The sequence below is a fragment of the Cyrtonyx montezumae genome, unplaced genomic scaffold, assembly GCF_038088225.1.
Source record: "Cyrtonyx montezumae isolate F1298 unplaced genomic scaffold, pur_monq_1.0 scaffold_10, whole genome shotgun sequence".
NCBI classification, from domain to species: Eukaryota; Metazoa; Chordata; class Aves; order Galliformes; family Odontophoridae; genus Cyrtonyx; species Cyrtonyx montezumae.
In genome coordinates, this window is record NW_027071826.1 from 4,206,305 (window position 1) to 4,232,915 (window position 26,611).

Below are 26,611 nucleotides of genomic sequence, written 5' to 3' on the forward strand. Positions count from 1 at the left end.
CTCAGAGGGCTGGAGCACCTTCCCTGTGGAGATGGGCTGAGGGAGCTGGGTTTGTGCAGCCTGGAGAAAAGAAGGCTGCAGGGTGACCTCATTGCAGCTTTCCAGGACCTAAAGGAGCCTATAAACAGGAGGGAAGACAGCTCCTGGAAAGGGCAGAGGACAAGGGGAAATGGTTTGAAGTTGAGGGAGGGAAGTTCTTACAGAGGTGGTGTGTGTCCTGTCCCTGGAGGGGTTCAAGGCCGGATGGGGTAGGGCCCTGGGCAGCCTGGTCTGCTCTGAAATGAGGAGGTTGGTGGCCCTGCATGTGGCAGGGGGTTGGAGATTCGTGATCTTTGAGGTCCCTTCCAACCCCTGTGAAGCTGTGCTGCCTCAGACGCACGCAGTGCCGTCCCTAGCCCCGCTGGAGCTGTGATCCTGCCCTCGCCGTGCTGTGCAGCAGGGCTGGATCGTGGCCTTGTGCTCCTGGGAGCTGTGCTGCAGCTGTCCGAGCAACCACTCAGACGGAAATAAAAACCTCGGCGGAGGTATTCGTTCCTTTGCATCCGTCCGTCGCCGCGCGTTATCTTTTTGCCGTCGGCTCCGCTGGGAGGGCTGCGTGCGGTGCTGGGCTGCAACGGCAGCGTACCGGGCTGCACTCCTGCCTACTCCTCGTTATCCTAATTGGATTACTCCGGGCGTGCTCGGCTGACGGGCGCATCACATTAACTCTTGCTTTACTGGGAAACAGTGCAGGCTAGCATCTTCCCCGGCGGTATTTCACCCCCCATCCCTGCGAGACGCGGCGGAAGGAGCGGAGCTGTCACGGAGCTCGCGGGCTGCTCGCCCCGCCTCGGGAAGCGGCCCCGCAGGAGGGGGCGGCGGGGGTGTGCTCCTCACACCGCCCCTGGGACGGAGAGGCGGGGCCCGGGGGAGGAGGAGGAGGAGGAGGAGGAGGCGGCAGCGGCAGCATGGCGGCCGGGCGCGAGCAGTTGGGAGCGCGGCCGCCTCCCCCCGCCGCCCCCGAGCCGGAGCCCGCGGGGCCGTTGCCCAAATAACCGCCCCGCCCGGCCCTGCCCCGCCTGGAGAGCGCCCGGCCATGGAGCTCGCCAAGCCGGCCTTCCCCGCGCTGCCGCAGGCCAAGGAGGACTCGGAGGTAGGCGGCCCGGCCGCGGGAGGAGGAGGAGGAGGAGGAGGAGGAGGAGGAAGAGAAGGAGGAGGGGTGGGGGGAAGCTCCGCGCGGGGCCCTCATCCGCCGCTCCGGCCCGGCCCCGCCGTGGGGTGCTCGCGCCGCGCTCCGGGCCGGGCCCGGCCTGCAGCCCGCCCCGCTCCGCGTGTGCCCGGGCAGCCCCCGCCGGGTCCGTGGGTGGGCTGGAAGGCGGCGAGCACCTGCGCGTCCCCCGCCCCACAGCCGGCGTTTAGCTCGCTGAGATAGTCCGCAGCGGCTCTGTGGGTCCGTGGGCTGCCCGTGCCCGGGCTGGGGCTCTGCCAGCGCCGGCTCGGCTCAGCCCGGTGTCTGATTTCGGAGCTGGGCACCGCTGGGCGCCGAGCCCGGCGTGTGCTGTGCGGTGCCGCTGTCACGCACGGCTGCTGCTCGTGTCACTCCGGCTCCGACGTGGGCTCTGCGTCCCCCAAACATGAGCGTTCGCTGCCGTGTCGGTAGGCAGACACGCGTGGGAACCACGTGCCAGGCTGAGAGCTCGTGGCTCATCCAAACCGGGGTTGTAACGCCCTTTGCAAACCCTTTGCGTTTTGTTTCTCGCTTGTTTTCGTAATCTCTCCCTCAATAATACAATATATGTAACGGTAGAGCTGAACCGCAGCGGAGGATCCCAAGAGCAGCGTTTAAAAACTGTCAGTTACTTTATTTCCTGATGCTTAGGCTGCTCTCGGGCCTGCTGTAGGGCAAGCACAGCTCTGTGCTCACCTCAAGGGGTCCCAGTGCCTGCCCCCTCATCCTGACAAGCAGCTGAAGGCTCCTTCAGGCAGCGAGAGCGTGCTCATTGTAGGGCAGGCACAAACAGGTGCTGGCCGGCATCTGCCACGTGTCGGTGCGAGTTGGAGGGATCCCACGAGGGTCACTGAGTCCAAGTGAGGAGCTGTTAGAAGAGGGGCAGGTCGGTCACAGTGCCTGCTGGTTGTGAGTGCTTGGAAAGATGTCGGGCTGGAGTGGTTCAGGGGATTTAATGCTGATTATTATTGTTATCCTTGGAGTTCTTAAATGAAAAGCTGGTTGTTTCCTTCAAACGTCGGTGTATTTGTGTGCTAGGAGATGGTCTGAAGCAGTATTCAGCATCAGGGCTCTCCCTGCTTCTGCTCATGGAGCGATCAGCTCCGTGGAAAGGGGTGTGTCTGAGCCATCGTGGTGTGCATGTCATCCTTCAGTCCACTCAGTGCTGATGGGATTTGCTCGCAGGGGTCTTGCTTTCTGTATGATGGAGCCAAAAAACAGAGCAGCCCTGCTGCTGGGCCACGTGCTGCGTGTAAGTACAACTCTGCCTTCACTGCTGTGGTTGTGTTTGTGTTTTCTGAAGCACAGCACTCCTCAGTATGGGACAGGCGTGGAGCTGTTGGAGTGCATCCAGAGGAGGGCCACAAAAACGGCTGAACTGGAGAGGAGAAGGCTCAAGGTGACCCGAAACCTAAAGGGGAGCTGCAGGAAGGAGGGAGACAGACTCGTGAGCAGGGGCTATGCTGATAGAGTGAGGGCTTTTGTGCTCAGAGAGGGAAGATTTACACAGGATGCAAGGAACAAATCTTTTACAGTGAGGGTGGAGAGGCACTGGCGCGGGTTGCCCAGTGATGTGGTTGATGGCCCATCCCTGGAGGCTTCCAGAGCCAGGCTGGGTCACAGCCTGGGCAGCATGATGGAGCCGTGGTGTCCCTGTGCATTGCAGGGGAGCTGCAGTGGAAGGTCTTGGGGAAGGGATGTCAGCCTTGGAGAGCTGCAGTGAGGTGCTGGCCCATTGAAACTGACTTAAAGGGAAGTAAGTGGAAAAGGAGAGCCAGGGAGAGTGAGAGGACGTGTGTTAGCAGCATGCTGTCTGCCCCAGGACAGGCTTTCCCACCTGGCTTTGCAGAGTAGCTCCCCGTGAGGCTGCACCTCGTTGGGTTGTGCTCAGTGTAATGTCTGGCGCCCACGATGACTTCTGTCCTTGTTCTGAACATCTGTGGTGTGTGTTCTCCTTTGGACCTCGTGCTGCTGAGCTCTCCCCTCGTGGCTTCGTGCAGCACCAGCCGTGCTGACAGCCCCAGTTTCCTGCTCACCAGGCAGCAGAGAGAAGTCTTTTGGGGACCTTAAGTCCCTTTGACCAAAGCAGTGATGAATTCGTGTTTCCATTTCGCTCTGGATGAAGGCTGTACCTTCTCCAGGTATAGGAACAGAGCAGTAAGCACACACTGTGTGCTCCCAGAGAGTAACTCCAGCTTTTCAGAAATGATTCCTCGTGGTACTGTTTGTATACTTGGACAAAGCCAGGGTTCCCTTTGCTTTTTGATGGGGCCGTTATGCTGCCCCATATGCTGACAGACCCTCAGGTCAACCTGCAGAGGACAAAACTCTGGAATACCATCCTGCTGTCCCAGGGTTTGCCATGCTGGGATGGCTGTGGGGTGAGGGCAGACCGTTAGCAGAGGGCAGTGAGTTTGCTGGAGGATTTTTCCTGCTCACTTTGGCTGCTCTGTAGAACAGGTCTGCAGTTCTGCAGCTCGCTGCTGAGCAGTGAGGGTGCTGTGCCTGTACTCGTGCATTCCCATGTCCATATGGCTCTTGTGTAAAGGCTTGTCCTCGTGTAACTGATCTCTGCTTGGCTTTGTTTTTCCCTCAGTGCGCTCACAGAACTGTTTTTGTTTTCTTTTAAGGATTGGACCTATCCCATGAGGAGGGAGATGCAGGTATGGCACACTTTCTTTTCTGTTGGACTCAAAAACCCTCAGTGCCCTCTGTGTGAAAGTGCCCTACAACCAAAGCTGCTGTCAAGATCAGTCTTTGGGGCAAAGTATAAACACTACACTTTGTCTCCGAGTGTCTTAGGAGATGGATGCTAGACCTGTACGTTGCAGCTTTGTTTTTTAACTGGAGTTCTGGGGCTGGCGGTAATCAAACTGGAATTTATTCCAAATAAAGGCCTCGATTCCTGTTCTGCTCGAGGTCCCCTGCGTGCAGATCGTGTTTCTTTTCTTTTTGCCAAAGCCATTTCGTCCCCTGGTCCCGTGGGAGACGTGGCTGTGTGATGTGTGAGTGATTTGTTTCCCTGGTGCAGTGTTATTTCCAATCACCTCGCCTCGATATTAAATGTCTGTTTTTCTGCCCCCCTCCCCCCCCCCCCCTCCCTCCTAGGAAATATTACCTGGGTTATTTTTAGGCCCGTACTCTTCAGCTATGAAAAGCAAGGTAGGATTCTCAGAATGATCTCTGTCTCCTAAGGAAACTTTGCCGCGGTGATGTCTGAGTGTGTGTGTCCACGCGAGTACAGCACTGGTGCAGCCCTCTGTTAGCTCCCGTGCAGGGTGCAAGCAGCACACACTGCATTTATGGACTGGTTCCTTTACCCCAGGGGCTGCTATTGATTCCTTCCTCTTTCCAGAGAGGATCTGAGCTCTGCAGCCATGCAGATGCTTGCAGAAGCTGCATTTTCTTTAACGATCCTGAGAGCTAATGGGTCACTGTGGGGTGTGTGTGTGTGGGGTGGGGGTTGGAAATAATCTCAGAAGAAGCAAAAGGGGGCACAGCCCAGACACAGCAGTTCCCTGAGCACCTTTATTGCCCGCTCTTTTATCGTTGTGAGAAAGCTTTCCTTGCAAATCCTAACAGCTGTGGTGCTTTGTCTTTTTAAACATGAAACCTGTTTCACACGATGCTTGGAGCATTAGAAAACCAGCTCTGATTTTGACTTGATGTCACTCGTTATGCTTTAAAGTGCAACTTTCCTTTTAATGGCTGCTTAATAAACGAATTCAGAAGCTTAAAAGAGATCTCTTCTTTTTTTTTTTGCAGCTACCTATACTTCAGAAGCATGGAATAACCCATGTCATATGCATACGGCAAAACATCGAAGCCAATTTTATTAAACCAAACTTCCAGCAGCTATTTAGGTGAGAAACGTGATGTGCAGGCCTGGCAGCAGTTGATAGAACACTTTATTCTGTAATAATAGGGTGTGTGTGTGTGCTTTCCCCAATTGTTTGAGCCACGTGGGTCGTCGTGGTGTCCTGCAGGTCTCAGTGTTCCTGTGTGCTCACAGCAGCTGTTCTCATTGCAGGTATTTAGTCCTGGATATTGCAGATAATCCAGTTGAGAATATAATAAGATTTTTCCCTATGGTAAGTATTGGTTCATGGGAGTGGGTTGGGAATAGGGCTGCCTGGTAGATTGGTATGAACTGACACACACATGGTTTCAGATGTGGGTAACCCATCCTGAGGCAGGGCTCAGGGCTCTGAATGACCTCTCACTGCTCCTGTAGCACTGGCAGAGGGTAGATTTAGACTGGGTGTTAGGAAGCAATTCTTTCCTGTGAGGATGGTGAGGCACTGGCACGGGTTGCCCAGTGAAGCTGTGGATGCCCCTCCCTGGAAGCACTCAAGGCCAGGCTGGATGGGGCTGTGAGCAACCTGCTCCAGAGGGAGCTGTCCCTGCCTGCAGCAGGGGTTGGGACTGGATGGTCTTACAGGTCCCTTTCAGCCCAAACCCTTCTATGATACTGTGATTTATTCCATGATTTTTGTATCTTTAATTTCAATGAGTTTGTGATAGAGTGAAAGCCTTTTGTTCCTTCCTACACCTAAAGGGGGAGAAAAAAGCTCTTCTGGCTTCACTGCGTGTGGCAGAGGTGGTGGTGTTTTTGCAGAAAGCAGCAGCTTTTCTGGGTAAAGCAGCATCCCCTGCCCATCCCACACTCACTAGCACCATATTATCTCTGGATTAGTTTTAACTCTCTACTTGGAGTCTTCCCCACAATAAATTATCCAACTTTTGCTGTCCATCTGATGAAGTTTCAACCTGGTACTATTCTGCAGACCTCACCAGCTCACATCTTGCCTTATGAGATTGCTTAACCCTGCTTTTATAATGGAAAATGTCATTGGAGAGCCCTAGGAAGACGCAGACATAGGTGGTGCAGTCCAGGCCACGCTGCTGCTGCTGCTTGTGGTTTCTCCCTGTGCCCACAAGTGTCAACTAGAGATGTCTGGAAGGTGCTTTCTATCACAGTGCCCTAACATGCCACGCTGCATTTCAGTGACCATTTTATGGGTGATAAAGAGCTGCAATACTGACCAAAACATCCAACTGAAGCGGTGTGTGAGCCCCCATAAATAACGTGATCAGTTGTTGCTGTGTGTAAAGGCCAATACAGAAAGTTTTCCAAAATGGAAAGGCAAGGAGTAGGAACGTCTGTAAGAAATCCAAAAGTTTCAGTCTTTTGATGTCGTTTGTTTTTTTTTTCTCCTCTTTTTAGACTAAAGAATTTATTGATGGAAGTTTACAGAGTGGAGGTAAATCAGATTTACTTTTCCCTTTGTTTGCCAGTGTGTCACTGTCACGGTTTTAAAGCCATCTCAGATGTTTGTATTAGGTGCTTTTAAATGTGAGGCTTTCTGATATGTGCGTGGGGGGTTTCATTTAGTTTGCCTCGAACTGTATGACAGAAATTCAGAGTGGAGCGTTCTTTTTCCCTTTTGCTTTCAAGTGGAAACCAAATCTCTTCATACATCTTTTTATTTAAGACACGTGTGTGTTCTGTGCACTGTGCTCCTAGAATGCTGATCCTGCTACTCCAGATCCTCAGAGGAGTGCGAACTCACGTCTGTGTGTGCCAGGGTGGTGATGCACAGAGTGTGGTTAGCAACCTGTAGTGAAGTAAAACACACCTGTTACTCTTGGGTTGTGCCTTGCTGATGTGTAGCTACTCCTAACAACTTCAGACTCCATCTGAGAGAGCTTTCTTCCATTTTTACAAGTGTGTGTTTGGCTTTTTTCTTCTTCAGGAAAAGTTCTTGTCCATGGAAACGCAGGGATTTCTAGAAGGTAGGGAAATATCCACCCTGCTTATCATTATTCTAAACCATTGGAATATGTTTTAGTGACTTTGGTAAATGTCTTTTTTCTTTTGTTTCAGTGCTGCCTTAGTTATTGCATACATAATGGAAACGTTTGGGGTGAAGTACAGGTAAGAGCAGAGTCTGTTTAGTCAGTGATCCTTCCTGTAAGGCAGGAGCAAGAGGGTACTTAAGAACTGATAAGAAGTGTGATGTGTCTGTTGGTGTTATGGTTTTAATCCAAGTCATGCAAATGGAAGTGGATCATAATTTTGGAGGGGATGCAAGCAGTCCTGGGTTGTCATATAAAGCAATTGTTACCCCCTGAGGCTGAAGGAGGGCTTCCACATGGGGAAGGTGATTGCATTTCTTTCCACTACAGGTTGCTTTCACCCTTTCATGAGGAAGTAGGCACGTTCTGCTCATGGCAGCAGGATGCCAGGCTGCACAGAGCAGTGCCTTGCCCTCACACTCTGTAAGAGGGGCCCCATGAGGCTGTTTTGAGCCACGTTTTAAGCTGCATGTTGAAAGCAGGCCAGCAAGGAGTAGGATGGAGGTTGGGGTGGGCCAAGTGTGCTGCTCTCTGCTTTCCCCAGAAAACTTGAGTTAAGCAGAGCAGTTCTGAGGGGGTGTTATCCCAGAAGTGGTAATGTAAACTCCTTCAGCCACAGAGATTTGTCACAGTCTGTTTCCCACTGAAGTGTTTTCTGTTTCCTTCTCTTAAGGGATGCATTTACTTACGTTCAAGAAAGAAGGTTCTGTATTAATCCCAATGCTGGATTTGTCCATCAACTTCAGGTGATGCTTTGTTCTTATTTTTCTCGTCACATCTCAGAACTCATTTGTTGAGTCATCTTGCTACAGAATCATCTTTTCTGCTAAGATGGTTTGACTTTTCTTGTGAAAATGTGCTTTGAGTGAATGTCAGGAGTTCATAGTGGACCCTGAAGTTGCTGTACTCTGGAACTTTGGTTTGCTCCTACTGTCTGAATTGCCTGCTGGGAACAAGAAGTTCTCCAAACGTCCTGTTGGATTTCTTCTTTTGTTTTTAATGAAGTCTTTCTCTCTTTCTTGAAGCCATTTTCCTGTCATCCTTTAGATTTCCTCTTGCTCTGCTTTCCTGGCTGTTTTTGTTCATGTCAAAGCAACTCAGAGCTCTCCTGCTTTAAAACCCTCAGCCATTTCTGTGTGATACCCCCTGCCATATCCTAGCAAACTCTCTGACATAGTCCTCTACTCCTCACAAAGTCTTGTACCAAATTAACAGCAGCATGTGTTATTAAACCTTTTCAGGAATACGAAGCCATCTATCTAGCAAAACTGACCATCCAGATGATGTCACCACTGCAACTGGAGAGATCCCTCTCTGTCCCGCCTGGCAGTGCAGGTCAGGAGCCTTTTCTGTTGTGTGTGATGCCACCTGCAGTGCTTGCTGTTGTGTGCTCAATGCCTCACACCCTGAGGAAGTCCCCAACAGCAGTGAACCTCAGACTTTTGGGAAGGAGGTGTGCAAGCTCAGTTTAAACAGGAAAAATTGAGTGTGGAGGGAGAGAGATGTAAAGGGAGCCCCAAAAGTGGTGGGTTCCCAAAAACTTTTCCTCTGTATGGAGAAGGGGGAGGGAAGAGGAGCTCTGTGAGCAGCTGGCTGTCCAAGAAGCTGTGTCATAAAAAGGTGACACACCCTCCAGGAAGGCAGTATGTACCAGCTGTCCTGTAGTCCTGCTCACAGCCATTCTAGCTGCTGCCTTCACCTCATTCTCCCACCTTGTGTTCTTTCTGTAGGAAGCTTAAAGCGAATGCATGAAGAGGATGAAGAGCTGGGAACCATGCAGGTGGCAGCAGCACAGAATGGATAAAGACAGCACAGTTTGCATTGTGAAATCCTGCTAGGAAAGGTGAAGAAAGCTAGGGAAAAAAACAACAACGCAGAACAATGAACACAAGCAGCTTCTTTTCAATTACATGTTGCTTTCAGATGTCAATCTGCCTCTGCAACACACTAAGCATCATTTTTAAGATGTTGGACTTCTTGAATGAATAGATGGCACTGATTGTTTTACTCCTTTTTTACACTTTACAGTTTTATTCTAAACCAAGATTTTTGGACTTGCAAAGAGGTATTATTGCAATAATGCACTTTTCATACTTGAAATTTCTTTATTTGTATGATATAAAGTTATTACTTTAAACAAAATGCAACTGGGGGGAGGGGGATTTGTTTATAAAGTTATTTGTGTAATTTATAACAAGAGACTTTAGTAAAGAAAAAGTTTGCTAAAATCCACTTTGTTCTCACTGTGCTGTGGTCACACTCAGTGTGTTTCACAAACTGCTTTTTGTGCTGCTGCTGGCAGTTGAGCTGCTCAGCACTGACCCCTTATTATCAAATCTCGTAGGGGGTTATTTTGCAGGTGGCACTGAGACCAATTTAAGGGGAAAGTCTTGTTCTAAGATTCTCTACTTGTTTTATGCAAGCTAGCCTACTAGAGTACTGAGTAGTTAATAAAACAGCCCTGTGCTGAATGAGTACAGGAAGCAGTTAGTGATTTCCCAGGCATTAATGCTTTCAGAGCATGGAAGGCTGTTAGGACGGGTGTATTTGGGAAATGTAAATGAATTTTGGCAGTGAACAGGTGGGCTCAAGACAGTGGAATGAATAGAAAAGACACGTGGCAGTCTGAGCATCCAGCTTTCTGCCCCGTACTGGTAGAGCTGCATGCACGAGTTCTCTGCGTGGCAGTGTTGTCAGTCCCTGCACTGAAATCAGAGTGGTTGCTGGGGGGGGGCTTTGTCAGGACAGGTTTACTTTGAGGGCGTGAATCTGAGCAGTGAGGACTCTCAGTGCTGTGAGGATGTTTTGCTTTAAGACTGAGAGCCTTTGTGTATTGAAGGCAAGTGGACCACACCTGTGACTTGTTGATCTTCGCTGAGTCACTGATTCTGTGCCTTCTCTTGCAGTTCCCCAGAAGCTTTGCTGAGGGACAGTCCCTCCAGAGCAAGCCTGAACTTCTTAGCCTGTGCCAAGGCTACTTAGAGACCTGTTACAGATAGCAGATTCTGCCTTGAAAGCTGCTGCCTGGATTTAAGCATGCTGCTAGAACAGATGCTGAGGAAATCCTCCTGCTGTAAGTCAAGGCTTTCAATTGAGCCAGGACACCTGGGTCGGGGCTTTGTAGCCTAGCAAACTCCTCCCATGTGGAATGTGAAGGCCCTGTGTGTGAGGAGGCTTCACAGCTCCAATGGAGCTGAACCAATATTCAGCAGCACTTTCCCTTTATTGCTGTTTGTCCTCTGCCACGTGCTTCAGTGAAGGGGTTATGTAAAAAAATAAAAGTCTTTAGGAAATGAATTGTGCTTTAGTCAGGAGACTTCCAGCTTTAAAAGAATGTTTCTGGGGCTGCTGGGAAATTAAATCCTCAGCCACCTCACCCCCTGCAACATTACCAGCTGCCTGTGCAGTGTGTGGTTGCCTCCCTTGTGCAGCACACCAACTGCTGCCAGCAGTTCTGATGAAGCAGGGGTGGGAACCAGAACTTCTGAGTAAAACTGCTTCCTACTTCAGCTCCCCTGGGCCTCCTTAGGAAAGAATGGAGGTGAAACACAGACAGAAGAACGCTACTGATTCATCCAAGCATCCCCTGCCAGAGAGACTTGTTCATGTCTAGTCTGGTTCTGTTATCTCACTGGGGTCCTGGTGGTTCCTTGGGGAGACTGTCTCACCAACTGTTAGGCTGTGTGACTAAGGATTTCCCACCAGTCTTATTTTCATTTCATTATTGCCTGCTGTTGAGTGCTGGAGTCGTTGAGGTCTGTGTCCCTGCTGCCCTGCAGATAACAGCCTTTCAGATCCAAGGGGATTCTGAGATCCTGTTTCCTCTTATATACTGCTATTTAGCTTTGTATTTAAAGCTGTCGTTTCTTGCATCTTGATTAGCTTGCTGATAGGATGTATTTCAATCTTCCTGAGGTTAAACCAGAGGTGGGAATCAGCAGCAGGTATCCCTCCCTTTGGACATTGGGTATTGCTGCAGGCTGAATCTTCTCCCTTCCTCAGGTTCAGAGGTACAGTTACAGTTGTGGAGCTCAAAGACTTAATGCTGCATGTTAAGGTACAAGAGTTCTCTTCCCATTTTAGGGGCAGCTGGCTGAAGGAAGGAGATAAAGATAGTATATCATGGGTGGAGAACTGCAAACCAAGGAATGAAAGCTTAAGGAGCAGGTGACACTGAGCCCTAGGGAAGCTGGTGGTGAAGTTTGATTTCTGACAACAGCTGTGGTTCCTTTCTTTTCTAAGCAGGTCTTGTCCTTCCTTGTGAGCCTATTCTATTGTAGATAAAGAAGTTCTGTCAGTTTGTTAGACATGGTGTATTTGAATACCCCTTGCTACTGATTGTGGTGTTTTCCAGTTCCTGAGAACTGACAGGTTAAAATGCATGTGGCCTGTATGTACCTTGTATCCTTCCACCTGGCTGAGGCATGCCTGAAACTGCAGTGACATTTGTATGTCACTGTCCTGACTGTGCTCACCTCTAAGAGCATCTGCCATCATTTTGCAGAGCCATTCCCTCCCATGCAGGGTTGGTAGTGTGCTCAGGCTGATACAGGTGCTAACACTTCGTCTGTAAAAGGCTCACTGCTGCCCTACAGTTATCTCATGCTCTTCCTCCAGAGGGATTCCTGGCAGTATAGCATTAAAGGGTGCCTTACCTCAAAAGGGTGCCTTACCTCACCCAGCACAGATCTTCTGTACCTCCTCACATCAAGGGTTAGGCTGCCAAGGATGGGAACATCACCTCCAGAACAGAGCAGAGAGCTCTTCCGTGCTAAAGCAGGATTCCTCCCAGCAAGCAGTGTCATGCAGCCACAAAACCAAGCTTTCAGCCTAATTCATTTGCTTTTACAATGATCTAAGCTGAGTACATAGTCACCCCCTCGCTTGCACTAATCATTTCATTATCTCTTAATGAGGGCCTAGAGCTACTTAGATGGTATAGTGTCACAGAACTCACATAATCCACTTCAAATGAGTGGAAGTGCAGAACTGATTAAAGCAGGGAGGAGCACACAGGTCAGCACACAGCAGCAGACAAAGTTTTGTAGTTTAGAGCTGGGGCTTTAAGCCATTTCCCTCTGTCAGCACAGCCCTGCTTCCCCCTCAGGTACACACCACCCTGGGAAAACAGGGTGCCCCTAAATACAGCTCACCAGAAAGTGGGTGAGAAGCTCCAACCTAGCTTGGCTCCTGAGATGTGCAGGTTGCAGAGCTGGACGTGATCTCACTTTCTTCCTGCTCCCAGCAGGCCTGGGGCTGCAGCTGTAGGCAGTCAAGCTGTTTGGATGCACACCTCAGGGTTTGAAGCCTTACTTCACAGAAGTCATACTTAAAAGAGGTGCCAAAGTGCCTCAGACTCACTTGAAATCAACATGAAGACTCAAAAATAACAAATTCAGTTTATAGAAGAGCAAAACAAAGCTACAGCAGTATCAAAACCAGAGCAGACAGAGTTGACAGTCTTAATTTATTCAGCTTAAACAAAGATTTTTTAAAAAATAATAAATAAAACAGACATTTACCAAGGGAACACTATATTGAGTGGACTACCATCAGGAACGTTAAATAGAACCCCTCACACCCACAGCTTAATGTAGCTCTCCACACAACAGTAAGGCCTCGCTGCTCACCAACAAGACTGGCTGCTCCCCGTGAACCTTCACGTATCTATAATGCCCTATTCATAGACAGAGGATGTGTCACTCTCCTTGCACAAAACACTGCTGTCGAAGCGAGGGCTTTGTATGTTGTTTGCTTGCCACTGGGGGCAAAAGTGCTGAAATCATTTATCCGAACTGACAGCAAGAGGGATGCTCCCAAGCAGCGGCTGTCCCTCAGGACGTGGGCCTGGGATTTCTGTGCTGGTTTGAAATGCAGTAGGTAGAAGTGGTTACCAGCAAAACCATTTGGCTGAAGTGGCCCCGAGGAGTTCAAGCACAGCGTGTTGGATGCGCTGGGTGAAGCTCAGTGTGTTGGTACCTTCTTACAGACACAGGCATCAGTGTTCCCACTGAGTACTAGTAAAAGCCCACTAAAAATGAGGTGTTTTCTGCCTGTCACACGTTCCAGCTTCCTTTGTCCTGTCTGTCAAAACACGTAATTACCCTGAAAACATATTAAGTTACCAGCTAAAGGGCTAAGCACCCATTTAGGCTCCAAAACAGAGCCCACGAGGACCCTCCCCATAACCACGTGAACAACAAATTCAGTTGCAGAAAACAGTGCCTGTAAAACTTCAGGTACACGAACGTCAGCAGCACTTCAGTGAGGTTTCATGGAAAGAACAGAACAAATTCCCATCCTGTGTTACCACCTCTGCATAGGAGAAGCGTCCCTACCCGAGCTACCCATCCTTCAGTGAAGCACAGACAGGAGCACCACCCCTCCAAGCTGTACTTTGGCTACCAAGAAAAGAAGAGCAAACCTTTAGAAAAATACAATGCGAGAAAAGATTTGAGATAAAAATATAGACCTTTGGTTAAAAACCATCCCTTTAACGAGAGTCCTTTGTAATGCAGCTGGAACCAAAAAGCTTCACTTAGACTGAACAGTAGTAAAAGTTAGTGCTAAGAGCTAACCCAGAGAACCCTTCTAGGACGTCAGGAAGTCGCCTTTCTTTTTTTGTTTGCAGGATTTACACATCTGATGTTCAGTATTTATAGGGATCGTTATATTTGCAGCAATAAACTATATCAATTTTTCATGAAGAGAATGTACCACGAGCTCCTCCACCAACAGTCTGTACAGAACCAGCACTAGGAGTTCTTAGTTAAAGAACCGCTGGAACATGTAGTTTTCTTCAGACACCAAATAGCCAAACTTCTTATAGAAGGCCACGTTTTTTGGGAGACACTCGAGGGTGATTTTGTAACAGTTCAGTCTCTTACTGAGCAGTGTAAGAGTGGACGTTAATCTGAAAGAGACAGAAAAACAACAGTGAAGTGGGATGGCCCTGAGCAGTGATCAATCGACCCTGAATTTGCTAATAGTCAGCAATGGGAGCCACTTTTTAAAGTAAGAGAAGTGCTGCAGAAGTATCGTGGGCTTTCTGCAAGAAAAAGAACCTGAAATGTAACAACAAACATCAATTCTGGTGGTTTTGATGGCTGTATGGTATATGGTTAACAGAATGAATAATGCTAAATAGTATTGTAGCTGAGATATTTTACAGATGGTATAGTTAGCAAGCTTATCGTGATGGAAGGAGACAATCAAAATAAAGGAAAGTGCTCAGCCATGTCCTAGGCTCGTGGTAGGAAACTGCAAAGGAGGGATCTCCAGAAAGAGATCCTTCCCCAGTGGTGGTGGTCAGCCCTTACATGGGGTCTGGGAGAGGTGGGGTCAGACTCCTTGTGCTCACACAGTGCACTGCCTTCACCTGTGCTCCCATGGCTGACTCAGTGCTCACCTCAGCTGATCATGAGTGGTTCTCAGGCCATAACTCAGCAGTTCCCATACAGTGGCCCTGCTTTGATCCCTTGCCTTCTGAAGAAAGCAGTGCTCCATTTAAGGCATCAGTTTTCCCACTGGGAACATCTGGCAGACCCACCTGTCTCACAACACTTCTGAAATCCACCACCAATGCGCACTGAGCACAGAGCAGCCCTTCCCCACCCTTGGACCTGAAGTACTGAAACATTACAGCACTCTGTACTTCCTTCAGTACACACGGTAGCTGCTATCCCAAGAAAAAAACAATACCAGAATCGTTTGTAAACAATTCTATGTTACAACTTCAGTGATAACAGAGGGTGGTGAGGCACTGGAACAGGTTGCCCAGGGAGGTTGTGGATGCCCTGGAGGTGTCCATAGCAAGGTGGATGTGGCTCTGGGCAGCCTGCTCCGGTAGTGGGCAACCCTGCCCACAGCAGGGGGCTGAAATGTGATGACCTTTGAGGTCCTTTTCAACCCAGGCCATTCTGTGATTAAGTTTTTAGTAAAGGGTTGGTGAGGTGTCTGGCTGGAGAGAATCGGCCCCACTAGCCTACAGACCTGAAATCCTGCTCCAGGATCCTGCACTACCTAGAGAGGGCAAAGGACAGGACAGATGGCATCCTGAGTGCAGAGAAAGGGATGGGCTAACTTCAAACACCAGCCACCAACAGCTGTCCTCTGTCCTGCCACATGGATGGCAGCTGTAAACCTTCCTCTTCGCAGAGAGCTCCTGCACTGACACCACTCATCACCAACTGCAGTTAACGTGTCTGCTGGCACCGATCAGCATGCCAAGGTTGGGGGACAGAAGCCAACTGGATGAGGGCTTGCTGCCCTGCCTGGTGATGAATTGCAAAGGTAACAAATACTTACAGTTTGCCGAGCTGCTTTCCTCTGCACTCCCCGCTTACTACTACGTCTTCTATCCTCCCTCTCTGTGAAAATACAGACAGGTGTTAGCTGAGCACAACACCAGTGTGTGGTCTCCCTCCTGCTCTAGGTTCCACGCTTGCATTTTCTCCTGTCTAGTTCAACACAGTTCCTCCACGGGTCAACACAGTCCCAGTGCCCCTTCCAGCACCCAGCAGGTGCTGGGCTTCTACCACAGCCTCTTCCCAATGAGAGATTTCTCTCTCTCCCCCTGGTTTCACACATGTAGCCAGGACTCTGCAGCCATGAGATCCTCAGCCACCTGCTCCATCCAAACCACATCTGACAGCTGAAGAGCCCATGAGGGAGAGAACGGGACAAAAATCCAATTCCCTCTTTTCCTTACGAGAAACCAAATCCTCCTTTTACTGTTCAGCTAAGCACTCAAGGACGGAGATATTTTTAAGATGCCCTTATCACTGACTCAGCAGAAGGTACTTCATCACACAGCAACAGCATAAAAACAACACGTGTATTCTGGGAACAGGACTTCTTCCTCACCATAGCTGCAGCAACAGAATATACCTTTGCACAGGAGTGAGTGAACTTGTGCTCTATAACCAGTGTTGCTGTAGCAACGATCTGTCCAAGATTCGTATCCTCTACGACAGTAACGTAGTAATCTCCAGATTTCTTCATGTGCTCAAAGGTTTCTGTGGGAGCAGACACACAGAGCAGTCACTGTTAGTCTCAGATTAATTTGCTGAACTCTGAATGCAGATCAGCACAGAATTCAGGGTCACAAAGTGTGCTCCTGAGACACCTGAGCCTTAAAGCCCCAGGGTCAGATTAACCCTGAGACAGAAGCCAGGAAAAGCAGGAATTAAGTGAATGCCTTTCTCCCTAACCACCAAGAGAACCCTCCCTCCTCAGCATATGGGTGCCAGCGAAGACAGCAGTGCCTCCTGTAAGCTTTCTTACCTCTCAGTCAAAGCAGTGAAGCAAGCTCAGAACGTCACTGAGCTGCAAACAAAGGCAAGCCCCTGCTTCAGCCCAAAGAAGCCACCACCCAGTGCTCCCTCCTGCCATGCATCTAACGCTCAGCCTCAAAAGCAGGTATACAATTTAAACATGTCCCAGCCAAGAAGCTCTTCAGGATAACTGCAGCTGAATACAAAGCTGAGTGCCAAAATCTGCCTCAGGGGACCTGAGCTAATAAATCCCTCTGCATCACAGCCAGGTGGATTGCTGTCAGCATCGCTATCTTCTGGTTCTCAGCAGCCCCTGTGGAAGTGCCAAGACACAGTGACATACTCACTGATAAACTGCTCTGGGCTCACAACTCCAGTCTCAGTCAGCTGGCCCAGGACCTTGAAAAAGCCTGTTACAAAAGAGGGGAAAGACTCACTGCAGGGCAGGGACAGGCAAATAGCACACAACACCCCGGCATGGCTGTCTGCAGAGTTCAGCTCCCCACGGCATCATCCAATCCAACCGTATGTAAAGGCCTGTGCTCTGCACATCACAGATCTGGACTGCAATCTTAAAATCAAACTCACACCTTGAGCAACGCTAAAGGATCAACTAATGATGCACTGGCAGCATTATTAGCACATGATCAATTACAGATAAGCCGAACCAGATAAAACACAATCCGAGAGAATGCAGGAATACACATCATCTAGTTCAGCACCCATTTCTGTTTGGGATGATCCCACAACAGGATCCTACCTCGATTTAAATCCGCCGTGCACAGTGGTCTCATTACTAGCCCATCTCCTGGCTCCGAGGGAGAAATAGAAGGAGAAAACGTCGTCGTGTTCTCGCTCCAGTCAAGCTCATGCAGAATGCTTGGGTCAAACATCGGTGTGTCGTCGGGCATCGCAGTCGCTACAGGCAGCATGGCAGCAGGAGGTGCTCTGGAACACAAAGCACAGGCGTGAGCAATGCTGTTTCACTGCTCCCTTAATGCCTGAGCAGTCTCTCCCAGCTGTGTCATCCCACGTGCTACGCCCCTCACAGCACTGTAAAGTGAACCCAACCAAAGCTGCTGCTGACTTTGGGTGAGATCGAAGAGAGCCGACCTTCACCGGACGGGTGCTGGGTCACACAAAGGACACGAGCTAAAGTCAACAAAGACTGCTTTCACATACACGTTGAGCTGGATATTCAGCCCCTACAGCCTCTGAGAAGGAAGCTAGCTGAGCACACAGAGAAAGCAGAGCATGTGAGCATTTTCCCTATATACTGGGACAGACACTCTCTACCAGCATGCAGGTGACACACAGCATGCCTCTGGTGCTTCTTTTACATCACATCTGCTCTGTGTATTTACAGAAACAGATGCCATCCCAGCACAGTGCCTCACCACCCACGAGCGGGCACAACTGCCAGAGACACCTGTTAATGATTAAAGAGATGCGGGAAGAGAAGGGCACAAGGAAACAGAGGGGCAGCTCTGGCTGGAGGCAGCAGGAACTGCCGGTAAGTTCTCCGGTACCGACAGAGAGCACCTGGGAGGGGAAAGGGGCGGGGGGATTGTCCTGGGAAGTTTTGTACATCTGCAAATCGGCGGCCCCACAGAGGCACAGTGCTCGCACGCTGCTGGACAGCTCCAGCGAAACACCTTCAAAACCGCACTCACGAGGGATGCTCACGACAGAAACCTGAGCACAGCCCCAGCACAGCGCCCACGGCCCGCACCGAGAAAGGCTCTTCAGTAAAGGCACGGACTAAAGAGAAGGCTCCCAGCTCCCATCCTCATCCCGACCCCACAGGACACGCGGACGAGCCCCCACCGTCCCCGCACACCCCGCGCCCCGGAGCTCCCCGGGCCGCACTCACCCGGCACAGCGCACGAGGCCGCGCCGCCGCTCGCACCGGCTCCGACGCAGGCGCCGCACGGACGTGGCAGAAGGCGGGGCCTAACGCGCACGCACGCCGCGAGGCAGCCAATCGCCTCGCTCGCCTGCCTCCCCGCTCTGCCTCGGCGCGCTCGGATTGGTGGAGAGAGGAGAAGCCGCGCCCACTGACCTTTGGCTTGGGTCACGCCCCTCCTGGGCGCGCAAAATGGCGGCGGCTCGCCCCTGGCGGAAGGGGTTGGCCTCAGCAGGAGGAAGGGCGGTGTGCTGTGGCGGCCGTGCTGTCTCACCAAGCCGGGTTGGGAGAGTCCATCAGGAAGCCCAGAGAGCTGTGGGTGCTCTCCGAGATCCGCCCCGATTCGCCCCACTGTGCCTGCGTCCCTCAGTGCCACATCCCCACGGCTCTGGGACACCCCCAGGGACGGTGACCCCACCACTCCTTCAGAGAAGACGTTTTTCTTGATATCCGACCCAATTTAACGCTTTCGTGCACAAAAAGACACTGGGGAGAGCTGCTTTGCTGATGAAATGGTGACCTGAGTGCAGGTGCATTTCTGTTGAGTAAAAAGTGACACGGTGGGATTTAGCCTAACTCCCTCCACGATGCCTTTTCTGCAGTGGGAATATTTTAAAAGCGGAAGGTACGTGTTGCATTTTACCACAGTAAAGTCTTTTTGGAAGTGCACTGTAACAGTGATGTGAGAATGGCCACGTGGGGTCAGCCCAGCTCTCCCCAGTGGGGCTGGGAGCAGATGGCTGAGAACTGCGCTGGGATGGAGCAGGTTTTGGACGAGCTTTATCCAGACACATCCTCCCAGTTTCCGGCGATCAGCAGAATATGGACATCCTGACCCTGAAGTTTCATCCGGCCCCTGGTGCTTAATAGCTGAACAGTGCTATCTTTTGAATCTGTGTCTCAGCTTCTGACCTCCAGAGCTCTGGGAGAGCTGCAGCGTAACGTTGCTGAATGGGGAAAAAAATCCTTAGGTTTGCTTAAAACTCCCATTCTCCAGCAGGGCTGCTTTTATTAGTCCTGGAGACAGGTCCTGTCGTGTTTACAGCCACGTGGATGGACTTCAGTTTGGCTCGAGGACAGAAGCACTTCTGCATGTGGGTTTCATAGCGGTGTGGGCCTTAAGCAGAGCAGGGAAACGTTCTGGATGGGACCAGAACATGGCTGAAAACCAAAGAAAGGTGAATTTACCAGGCTGCTGATGGAGGGTGTGGGGGAGCAGATCCTCTTTGGGTTTACAAGCAGTGCATAATTAAACCTGCCCTGATGAAATGTTTAAACTGAACCTTGGCTCCTCCAAAAGCCTACAGTATTTCAGCAGTATTTTGGAGAAAGGCTCTCAAACTCTACCAGCAAAATCATAGCGTGGTGGAAGGCACGTGGCCACCGATCAGCCCTCACTTCTCCTGGAGACCTCTCTCCAAGTCCCACCTGGTTCCCTTTCAAAGGTCAAGTGATGTAGGTCAGCGAGGATTCACAGCAGCCAGCAGATAAATCTCCACGGTACTGCCGAAGCCAGGATTTCATTGCTGGAAAGCAAGGGGAAAGTTGAGACAATGCATTTCCACTCGTGTCACAAATGTACTCATCTCTGCCTTTTCCACTGTAACACTTCTTGTTTCAGAGGGGGGAAAAGAGCCAACACAACAGCGAAGTGATATCTTCTGTCTGCTCTGCATTTTCCAGTGCTGGAGCAAGGCAGGGAGATCTGCACATTCGTGACCACAGGACAGTGAGAAAGATGGGAAGGGAGCCATGCACTTGCTTGATGTAAGTGTCTGAGTCTGGAACACACCCTGCTTTATGAGGAGAGAAAGAGCACTCTCCTTTCATTCTGCCATATGACACAACGCAGTAAGAACGAATAAATCCTTGCCACAATAAAATTGTTTACATTCTGTTTTGGAAACACGCTCAGGGCTCGCTATACCTAGGGACCGACCTCTCTGCTTCTTTTTGCTCTCTCGTAGATCAAGCTGCATCCACCCACTGTTACATCCTGAGCAGTGGAAGTAACAGCACTGTGTAAAACAGCTCCAGGCGCCTGCATTTCACAAAGGACCCAGCGCCTTCAGTTGGATCTGTCTGACAGAGGGAAGAGAGATGCTGCTGCATCTCCCCAGACGTTGCCCGTGGGTGGATGGCCATAAACTAAATACCTGCTAGAACTTTTATTAAGCTGTGAGGGAAACCTGGCAGTCTTCTGCAAGGCTCTGCTGAGGTCCAGATGGCCGCCTGGAACTTGGGAAATGGTATTTCTTCAGGGCTTATGATAACATTAGTGCAGTTATGAAAGGAGAAGTGCATCTGGAACACGTCTACCTCGCTGGAAATAATGATCCAATCTTTAGCCTAGCAGCAATTCTCATTTAACAGCAGGGGAAGGGGAAGTGTCAGGGAGCACAGGTGTGCAGCACCCTGTGCCCCAGGGTGAGCATGTAGCTTTCAGAGCACGTAGCTTGCAGTGGAGGCTGACAGGAGCATGTCTGGTTCCTTTGGGTTCCCTTCTCTTTCTGACCACAGCCCAGGAAGATCCCTTTTGCATAGAATATCCCCACCTGAGCCCAACAGCATCACCCCTCAGCAGTTCTCAGATATCCCAGCTCAGACTTTAAATGCCCCAGAGATGGCTATGGCTTCTGGGCCAGACACATGGGGTCAAGCATAGGTCTGAACTCAATGTCGAGAAGTGGGGAATGCAGCCCCAGCTGTACTGCTGTTTTTAAAGAAAGAGCCCTGAGCTTGTGTGGATTTGATAAGCAAATCTCTCTGGATGGATTAGAGAGTAAGAGCATTTCACCCAGTGCAGTGTTGTAGACCCACGATGGCATTGCCTAGTGCCTGTGCTGTCTCACCCACAACTGCATCAGTGGATGAGTTAAGGACCACTCTGTTTCTTGGTGGTCCTGTTTGTAGCACTTGGATTACATTGAAGGATCAGTTTCCCCATCAGTTTCCCCCATTTGCTCTGTCCCACTATGCCTCTCACGGTCAGGAGACAGCACTGCTTATCCATCATAGTGGAAATGCTTTTTTTCCACCTGGGTCGCACTGTGCAAACAATGGTAAGAGCTGGTGATAAAACAGAAGCCAGTGCTCCTCTGGTCTCTGATTTCCAAGGTTATAGAAAGAAAACAGCAGCTCCTCCCTTCCTCCACCGTTTTATCCCCTCATCCATCCACACTTAGGTGGATTTGCATTCTTTAGTGGGAACTTCCCAAAATTTCCCCCCAGAGGAAGGACTCCTTTTCCCATTACGTGGAATAGGGATGTTGCCTGACTCCACACCAAGCCTGGCTCCAGTGGCATCTTTACTGGGTCTGGGTGAGATGCAAGGTGATTTCCAGCTCTTGCTGTCTCTGATACAACTGTGGATGGATTTGCCTTTGGAGAAAAAAAAATAGAGGCATGAAAATCCTGCAATGCCCTCAGGTGGGCTTCCCATAGAATCGTGAAGGTTGGAGGAGACCTCTAAGACCCATCACCCACCAAACCATGTCACTCAGTGCCAGTTTTCTCAGGAATGCAATGAATTTAATGAACTTAATGAAGCCCAGCTTGTCCTGGTGCATGGGACAGGAAGGATGGAGACTGCTCGTGCCATATTTCAGGGCAGATATTGCTCAAAATGAAATGGCAGCAACACTGTGGGGCCGAGCAATGGACTGCGCCAAGCATCTGTCCTTGTTCCTGCTTTATGAGCTTCCCCCCTTCCTCATACCTTGTGCTTTGTTGGGAGGGGAGGCAGGAAATCCTGCAGGGCTATTTTTGAGCTCAGGATTAATTAGTGGAGCTGTTAAGGGGCTGGGATTGGCCTGGCTGCAATGAGTTCATGGGTTGCAGACGTGCAGGGGATGTCACAGATCGTTCTGGGTTTGGGAGAGGAACACGGGGGCCAGGCTGGGAAGGGAGGACAGGGAATGTCACAGTGCTTTGTAACTGCATAAAAACAATATGAAAATCACAATAGGATCCTCCAAGGTTCTGTGGGCAGGAGAAGCGTGCCATGGGGATGGATGCCCAGAGCTCCTGCCTTCCCCCTTCTCCCAGAGTCTCTCCCAGGATTCAATCCTTGGTTGCTACTGAAGGTTTCCTCCCCAACCCTCCCTCCCACTGTCACTTCCCTTTGGTCTCACGCTTGTTCCCATCTGCTCCTCCTGTTTATAGGAAGGGGAAAACACTCAGGAGATAAAGCAGCCACAGCCTGGTCCCTGCAGCTGTTTGCCATTAGAGTCCAGAAGCACCCGAGATGGGATCCCCATGGATTGATGCTGTGCATGGGACCCTCTGCAGCCAGAATGTGAGCAAAGGACGATCTCCTGCATGGGTCCTGTTCATCTCAAACAGATCCACAGACCTGGTGCTACTGCCACTGAGAACAAACAGCAGCTCTGTGGTTGTGCTCTGGTGTAAATCTGTTCAGAGCAAGGAATTCCCCCGGGTCCCCTCTGTCTGTCCTCAGGCAAGGGACAAAGGCGAGCCGTTCCCAGCCTGGACGCTGGTGTGAGTCAAGTTTCTGACCCAGATACTCATTTATTTTACGCCCCCTTTCCCAGGCAGGAAATCAAACCACAGCTCACTCATTAGGTCTGACCATCTGCTGATGGAAAGCCAAAAGAGAAAGAAACAAAACGCAACCCAGGGCAAATTATTTGCTGAAGCTGCTGCTTTCTTGCCTTTGAGGGGTGGGAGCCCTCCAGCTGAAGGCTTCCCAGCAGCCAGCCCCAGTGCTGTACTGGGAGCTGGGAGCATTACCCTGAGTGCTGGGCAGTGATTTGGGGGTGTGCTTTCTGGTCTTTAAGAGGTGGGGATGCACTTCTGCTGCTGTTCTAAAAGAGAGGGGTGTTTCAGAGCCACGGTCCTTCAGATCCCCCCAGACCTGGTATCCTACAGGTTGTTGCATCTTAGTGGCTTCAAGAAGACAAAAATTGACCTTTCCACATCTGTTGGATTCTAGGAAAATACTTTGATGCTGCTGTGTCCAGCTAAAATAAAGAAACCCCTGAAGTTCAAATGCTCAGATCTGATAAAATGCTGATCCAACCAATGCGTGGATAAAAGCTTCTTGGGGGCACTGGGCATAGAGGACTTTTGAATCCTTTTCAAATTGGCCTTTCCCACCCCCAGGCCACACTCATTTATCAGCACAGTGAGCTTGGGCTCCCTGCAGGATGTTGGGGTTTCACACCACCACCTCACTGATGCCCTGGGAAAAGCCTTTGGTTTGCATGGAGCCACTATGGGAACCAGATGGGAGCTTGGGGGGAATAAAGTGCAGCACCAAAGAGCAAGCTGGGCCTCAAGTCTGCCCATCGGCTGGCTGGGCATGGGCAGCTCCAGAGGGAGGCCAAGGGGACAGGAGCAGGCACGAGGCTGGGCAGCACTGCATTGATGGGAAAAAACTCAAGCAAGGAGACCCTTTTTTTAAAATGCATAACATCCAGCAGATATTTATAGATCTTTTATCTCTTTAGTGCCTCAGTGCCACAAGATAAATCATGCAAAGGTTCTATAGTACTTAAAGCAAACAAATAAAAAAAGCCACAGGTTTTCAGGAAGGTTTTGAGCCACGTGAACATGGGTGTGGGACAGAGCAGCCCAAAGCTAGACTGAGGGCAGGAGGGGAACCCCATGCCATGCCATCCCATCCATAATGGGATGAAAAAATACCATAATAATAGCAGGGTGGCAAAGTCTTTGGCTACAGTAAATGAGAATGAACCCAAATGCAGCAGCCACAGACACAAGGGAGCTACTTACCCTCAGAAGGCTTCAGGTAGGCAGGGACCTCCAGAAAGAGATCCCCCTGCCTCCACTGCCAACCCTTAAAGGAGGCCTGGGAAGGGGTGGATCCTGGCTCCACCCCTTCTGGTCACTCAGGTACTTCACACACACCTGAGCTCTCCTGGGTTGGCCCTGCCTTCCCCCAGATGCTGCATCACTGCTTCAGGCCATGACTGAGCATTTCCACTATGCCATGCCATGCCAACCCACGCCATCCTATCCCATCCTGTCCCATGCCATCCCTATCTCCATTTCCATTTAATCCCTTCCCCTTCCTCATCCCCTTTCACTGGGAAGTCCCAGGCACAGCCCCACTGATGTGACTTGGTGTTGTTCATTTGTATTGCCTCTAAAGTCAACAGAATTAAATGAGTTTAGGCTCATCAAGCCGTATGGGTGCTGATGGGCCCTCAGCTGATGCCTGACTCAGACATGTGGCTTTGCATCATCCAGAGGAACCTCATCTTCGTGCCCTTTTGCTGCTTGGTTTGGTTGAACTGCACTTTCTGCAGCCCCAGTGTCCCTCCTCGTGAAGAGCAATGGAAAAGAGTTGGTGGCGATTTACTTCCCCAGGGCAGGCTGTGTTCTGGTGCCTGAGGTTGAGTCATGGCCATGGGCTGCAGGCACCCACGCGATGGGTTTCTCCTTGTGGCTTTTGATTGGCTTTTCCCCTTTGTCGGCCCCAAAAGGTCAACCACAATCAGATTTCACTGCATCAGCACAGGAAATCCCGACGTCGCCGTTCAGCACAAGTGCAGTGGTGGGAACGGCTCTGGGGTGCCTCACTGCACCATGGCTCCCATGGGTCTTCATGCCAAGATCTCTGAACCCACTGGGATGTGAGGCTGGGCACAGCTCGGGGTGGCTCTGCTGGCCAGCGTTGGGCCAAAAGGACCCAGAGGTGCCTCCAACTTCAGCCACGCGGTGATCCTCAGACACCAAACAGCCCAGCACCAACTAACCATGGGATCACACAGCGGTTGGGTGGGGAAGGACCTCACAGCCCACCCTGCTATGGGTTGGGTGCCCCCCCAGCTCGGGCTGCCCAGGGCTCCATCATGGCCTTGGGAACCTCCAGGCACCACCTGCAGTGCCAACATCACAGGAGCAGCAGGGAAGGGAGCAGGGCTCGGGGCACGGCACGACCACAACACTCAGCGACAGCAGCCATTAAATAAAAGATTCGACTTTTATTTCAAATAAAATGCATTTATACATTGTCTTGAAACCACAGACTGGGGGAATGCAACACTGCTTACGTGGCAGCCATTGGCAATGCCCCGGGCGTGGGATGGGGGCTGCACCCATCGCCCCCAGGTCGGGGCTCCCAGCCCAGCTCCTGCTTAACTTAGATATCTAAAAACTGAACTGAAATTGGCTTTTTCTGGGGCTGTATTTCTTTTTTTCCCCTAGGTTAATCCCCTTATTTCTTACAGGCATACTAGAGTTAAGGCGGATATCTATGCGATATTCTAGCTGGCTTGTGAGACTAGTTAAAAAACTGTACAGTTTTATAAAATCTGTGTTTTTACATTAGTTACACAAAACCTATACTTCATAGACCTTTACTTCATATTGTAATGAAAGAGTTTGCATATCGTCGGCGGAACGGTGGACTATGCTGGTGAGTACTAAAAGTGTCATAATGGTACGGTGTAAAAATAAAATTAGAAACAAAACAGAAACCAAAACAAAAAGACAACAGAAATGATTACCAAAAAAGGAAAATTAACACGTAGACCGAGCTATAACAGACTGACAGGAGGTCATCTTTAAGGCCACGCATCCTCAGAGTAACGTCAGGCACCCGTTGCAGTCCCGGTGCGTGTAGTGTGAAAGGAGACTGGAATTGTACGTATGGGGAGGACAACTTCCAAACAGGTCAAATGTACAGAATAATAATAATAATAATAATAAAAAAAAATACAACGAGAAAACACACACAAAAAAAGAAGAAATAAAACACTCATGCATTAAACATGATAAATAGACTTCATATCGTTTAAGCCCCGGATGGCTTTTAAAGAAGATGGCTTAGAGTTCTCTTGGAAATTTGGCTCTTTAAGTCAAATCCTATCCCAGCTGCAGGCATGTTCTGGAGTAAGGCCACGGGCAGCATCACCTGGCCCAGGCACGGTCTCGTTATAGCAAATTAACAGAAGTGCTCATTAGTGCACACGGATTAACTGGTCTGGTAATGCAAAAACGTTCATGATTAAAAAAAAAATAAAGATACATTTCAAGCTTAACTTTATTAAGCAGCATATTTCAAATAACAGCTCCTTAAAGTTAAATATCGATACGGCCACGGGGGTTCCTCCTGGCTCACAGTACATGGGCTCACACCCATCCGCTGGTCAGTTTGTAGAACATCTCCTCGTCCAAGCTCTCGTTCTGGTCCTTCGCTCGCGTCGACAGGAAGATGTAGCCGCCGATGAACTCGTGCACCACCTTGCAATCCACCTCCGTGCAGATGAAGGACACCCGCACGTCGTCGGCGAACTCCACCGTCACCTGAGGTGTGGGGTGAGGGCAGCGGGTCATCACCGATGGGAACCACAGAATCATCACGGTTGGAAAGGA

At 50.2% G+C, this 26,611-nt stretch overlaps 3 protein-coding genes across 6 annotated transcripts in view; 1 reads left to right on the forward strand and 2 right to left on the reverse strand.

Annotated features, from left to right (window-relative positions):
- The first annotated feature begins 932 nt into the window (after positions 1–932).
- STYX (serine/threonine/tyrosine interacting protein) lies at positions 933–8,938 on the forward strand. Its single transcript, XM_065748498.1, has 11 exons — positions 933–1,132; positions 3,838–3,870; positions 4,316–4,369; positions 4,973–5,070; positions 5,238–5,298; positions 6,435–6,471; positions 6,964–7,003; positions 7,095–7,145; positions 7,740–7,812; positions 8,308–8,401; positions 8,797–8,938. Exons 1-11 carry the CDS (start codon positions 1,076–1,078, stop codon positions 8,868–8,870), a joined length of 672 nt encoding a protein of 223 aa, XP_065604570.1. The 5' UTR covers positions 933–1,075; the 3' UTR covers positions 8,871–8,938.
- A 3,577-nt stretch (positions 8,939–12,515) lies between these two features.
- GNPNAT1 (glucosamine-phosphate N-acetyltransferase 1) lies at positions 12,516–18,271 on the reverse strand. The gene is made up of 6 exons (XM_065748509.1): positions 18,215–18,271; positions 17,102–17,289; positions 16,689–16,751; positions 15,956–16,083; positions 15,374–15,435; positions 12,516–13,979 (listed from the first exon to the last, which is right to left on the reverse strand). The coding sequence occupies exons 2-6, from the start codon at positions 17,271–17,273 to the stop codon at positions 13,832–13,834; spliced, it is 573 nt and encodes a 190-aa protein (XP_065604581.1). The 5' UTR covers positions 17,274–17,289; positions 18,215–18,271; the 3' UTR covers positions 12,516–13,831.
- Positions 18,272–26,261: 7,990 nt separating this feature from the next.
- The window catches only part of FERMT2 (FERM domain containing kindlin 2), a 33,405-nt gene continuing 33,055 nt past the window's right edge, over positions 26,262–26,611 (reverse strand). For all 4 annotated transcript variants that reach the window (XM_065748548.1, XM_065748538.1, XM_065748528.1 and 1 more), the window contains one exon: positions 26,262–26,542. In XM_065748548.1, the coding sequence (XP_065604620.1) occupies positions 26,369–26,542 (174 nt within the window). In that variant the 3' untranslated portion in view covers positions 26,262–26,368. The remainder of the gene's footprint in view (positions 26,543–26,611) is intronic.

What these genes read in the sequence shown, in the direction of transcription:
- STYX (XM_065748498.1), top strand. Translation starts at nt 1,076, where the DNA reads ATGGAGCTCGCCAAGCCGGCCTTCCCCGCGCTGCCGCAGGCCAAGGAG. An exon ending in CTTCAGCTATGAAAAGCAAG is followed by an intron (nt 4,370 to 4,972) that starts GTAGGATTCTCA and finishes TTTTTTTTGCAG; the next exon opens with CTACCTATACTTCAGAAGCA. An exon ending in ACGTTTGGGGTGAAGTACAG is followed by an intron (nt 7,146 to 7,739) that starts GTAAGAGCAGAG and finishes CCTTCTCTTAAG; the next exon opens with GGATGCATTTACTTACGTTC.
- GNPNAT1 (XM_065748509.1), bottom strand. Translation starts at nt 17,273, where the DNA reads ATGCTGCCTGTAGCGACTGCGATGCCCGACGACACACCGATGTTTGAC. An exon ending in GAGCCCAGAGCAGTTTATCA is followed by an intron (nt 16,084 to 16,688) that starts GTGAGTATGTCA and finishes CTGCTCCCACAG; the next exon opens with AAACCTTTGAGCACATGAAG. An exon ending in GGAAAGCAGCTCGGCAAACT is followed by an intron (nt 13,980 to 15,373) that starts GTAAGTATTTGT and finishes TGTCTCTTTCAG; the next exon opens with ATTAACGTCCACTCTTACAC.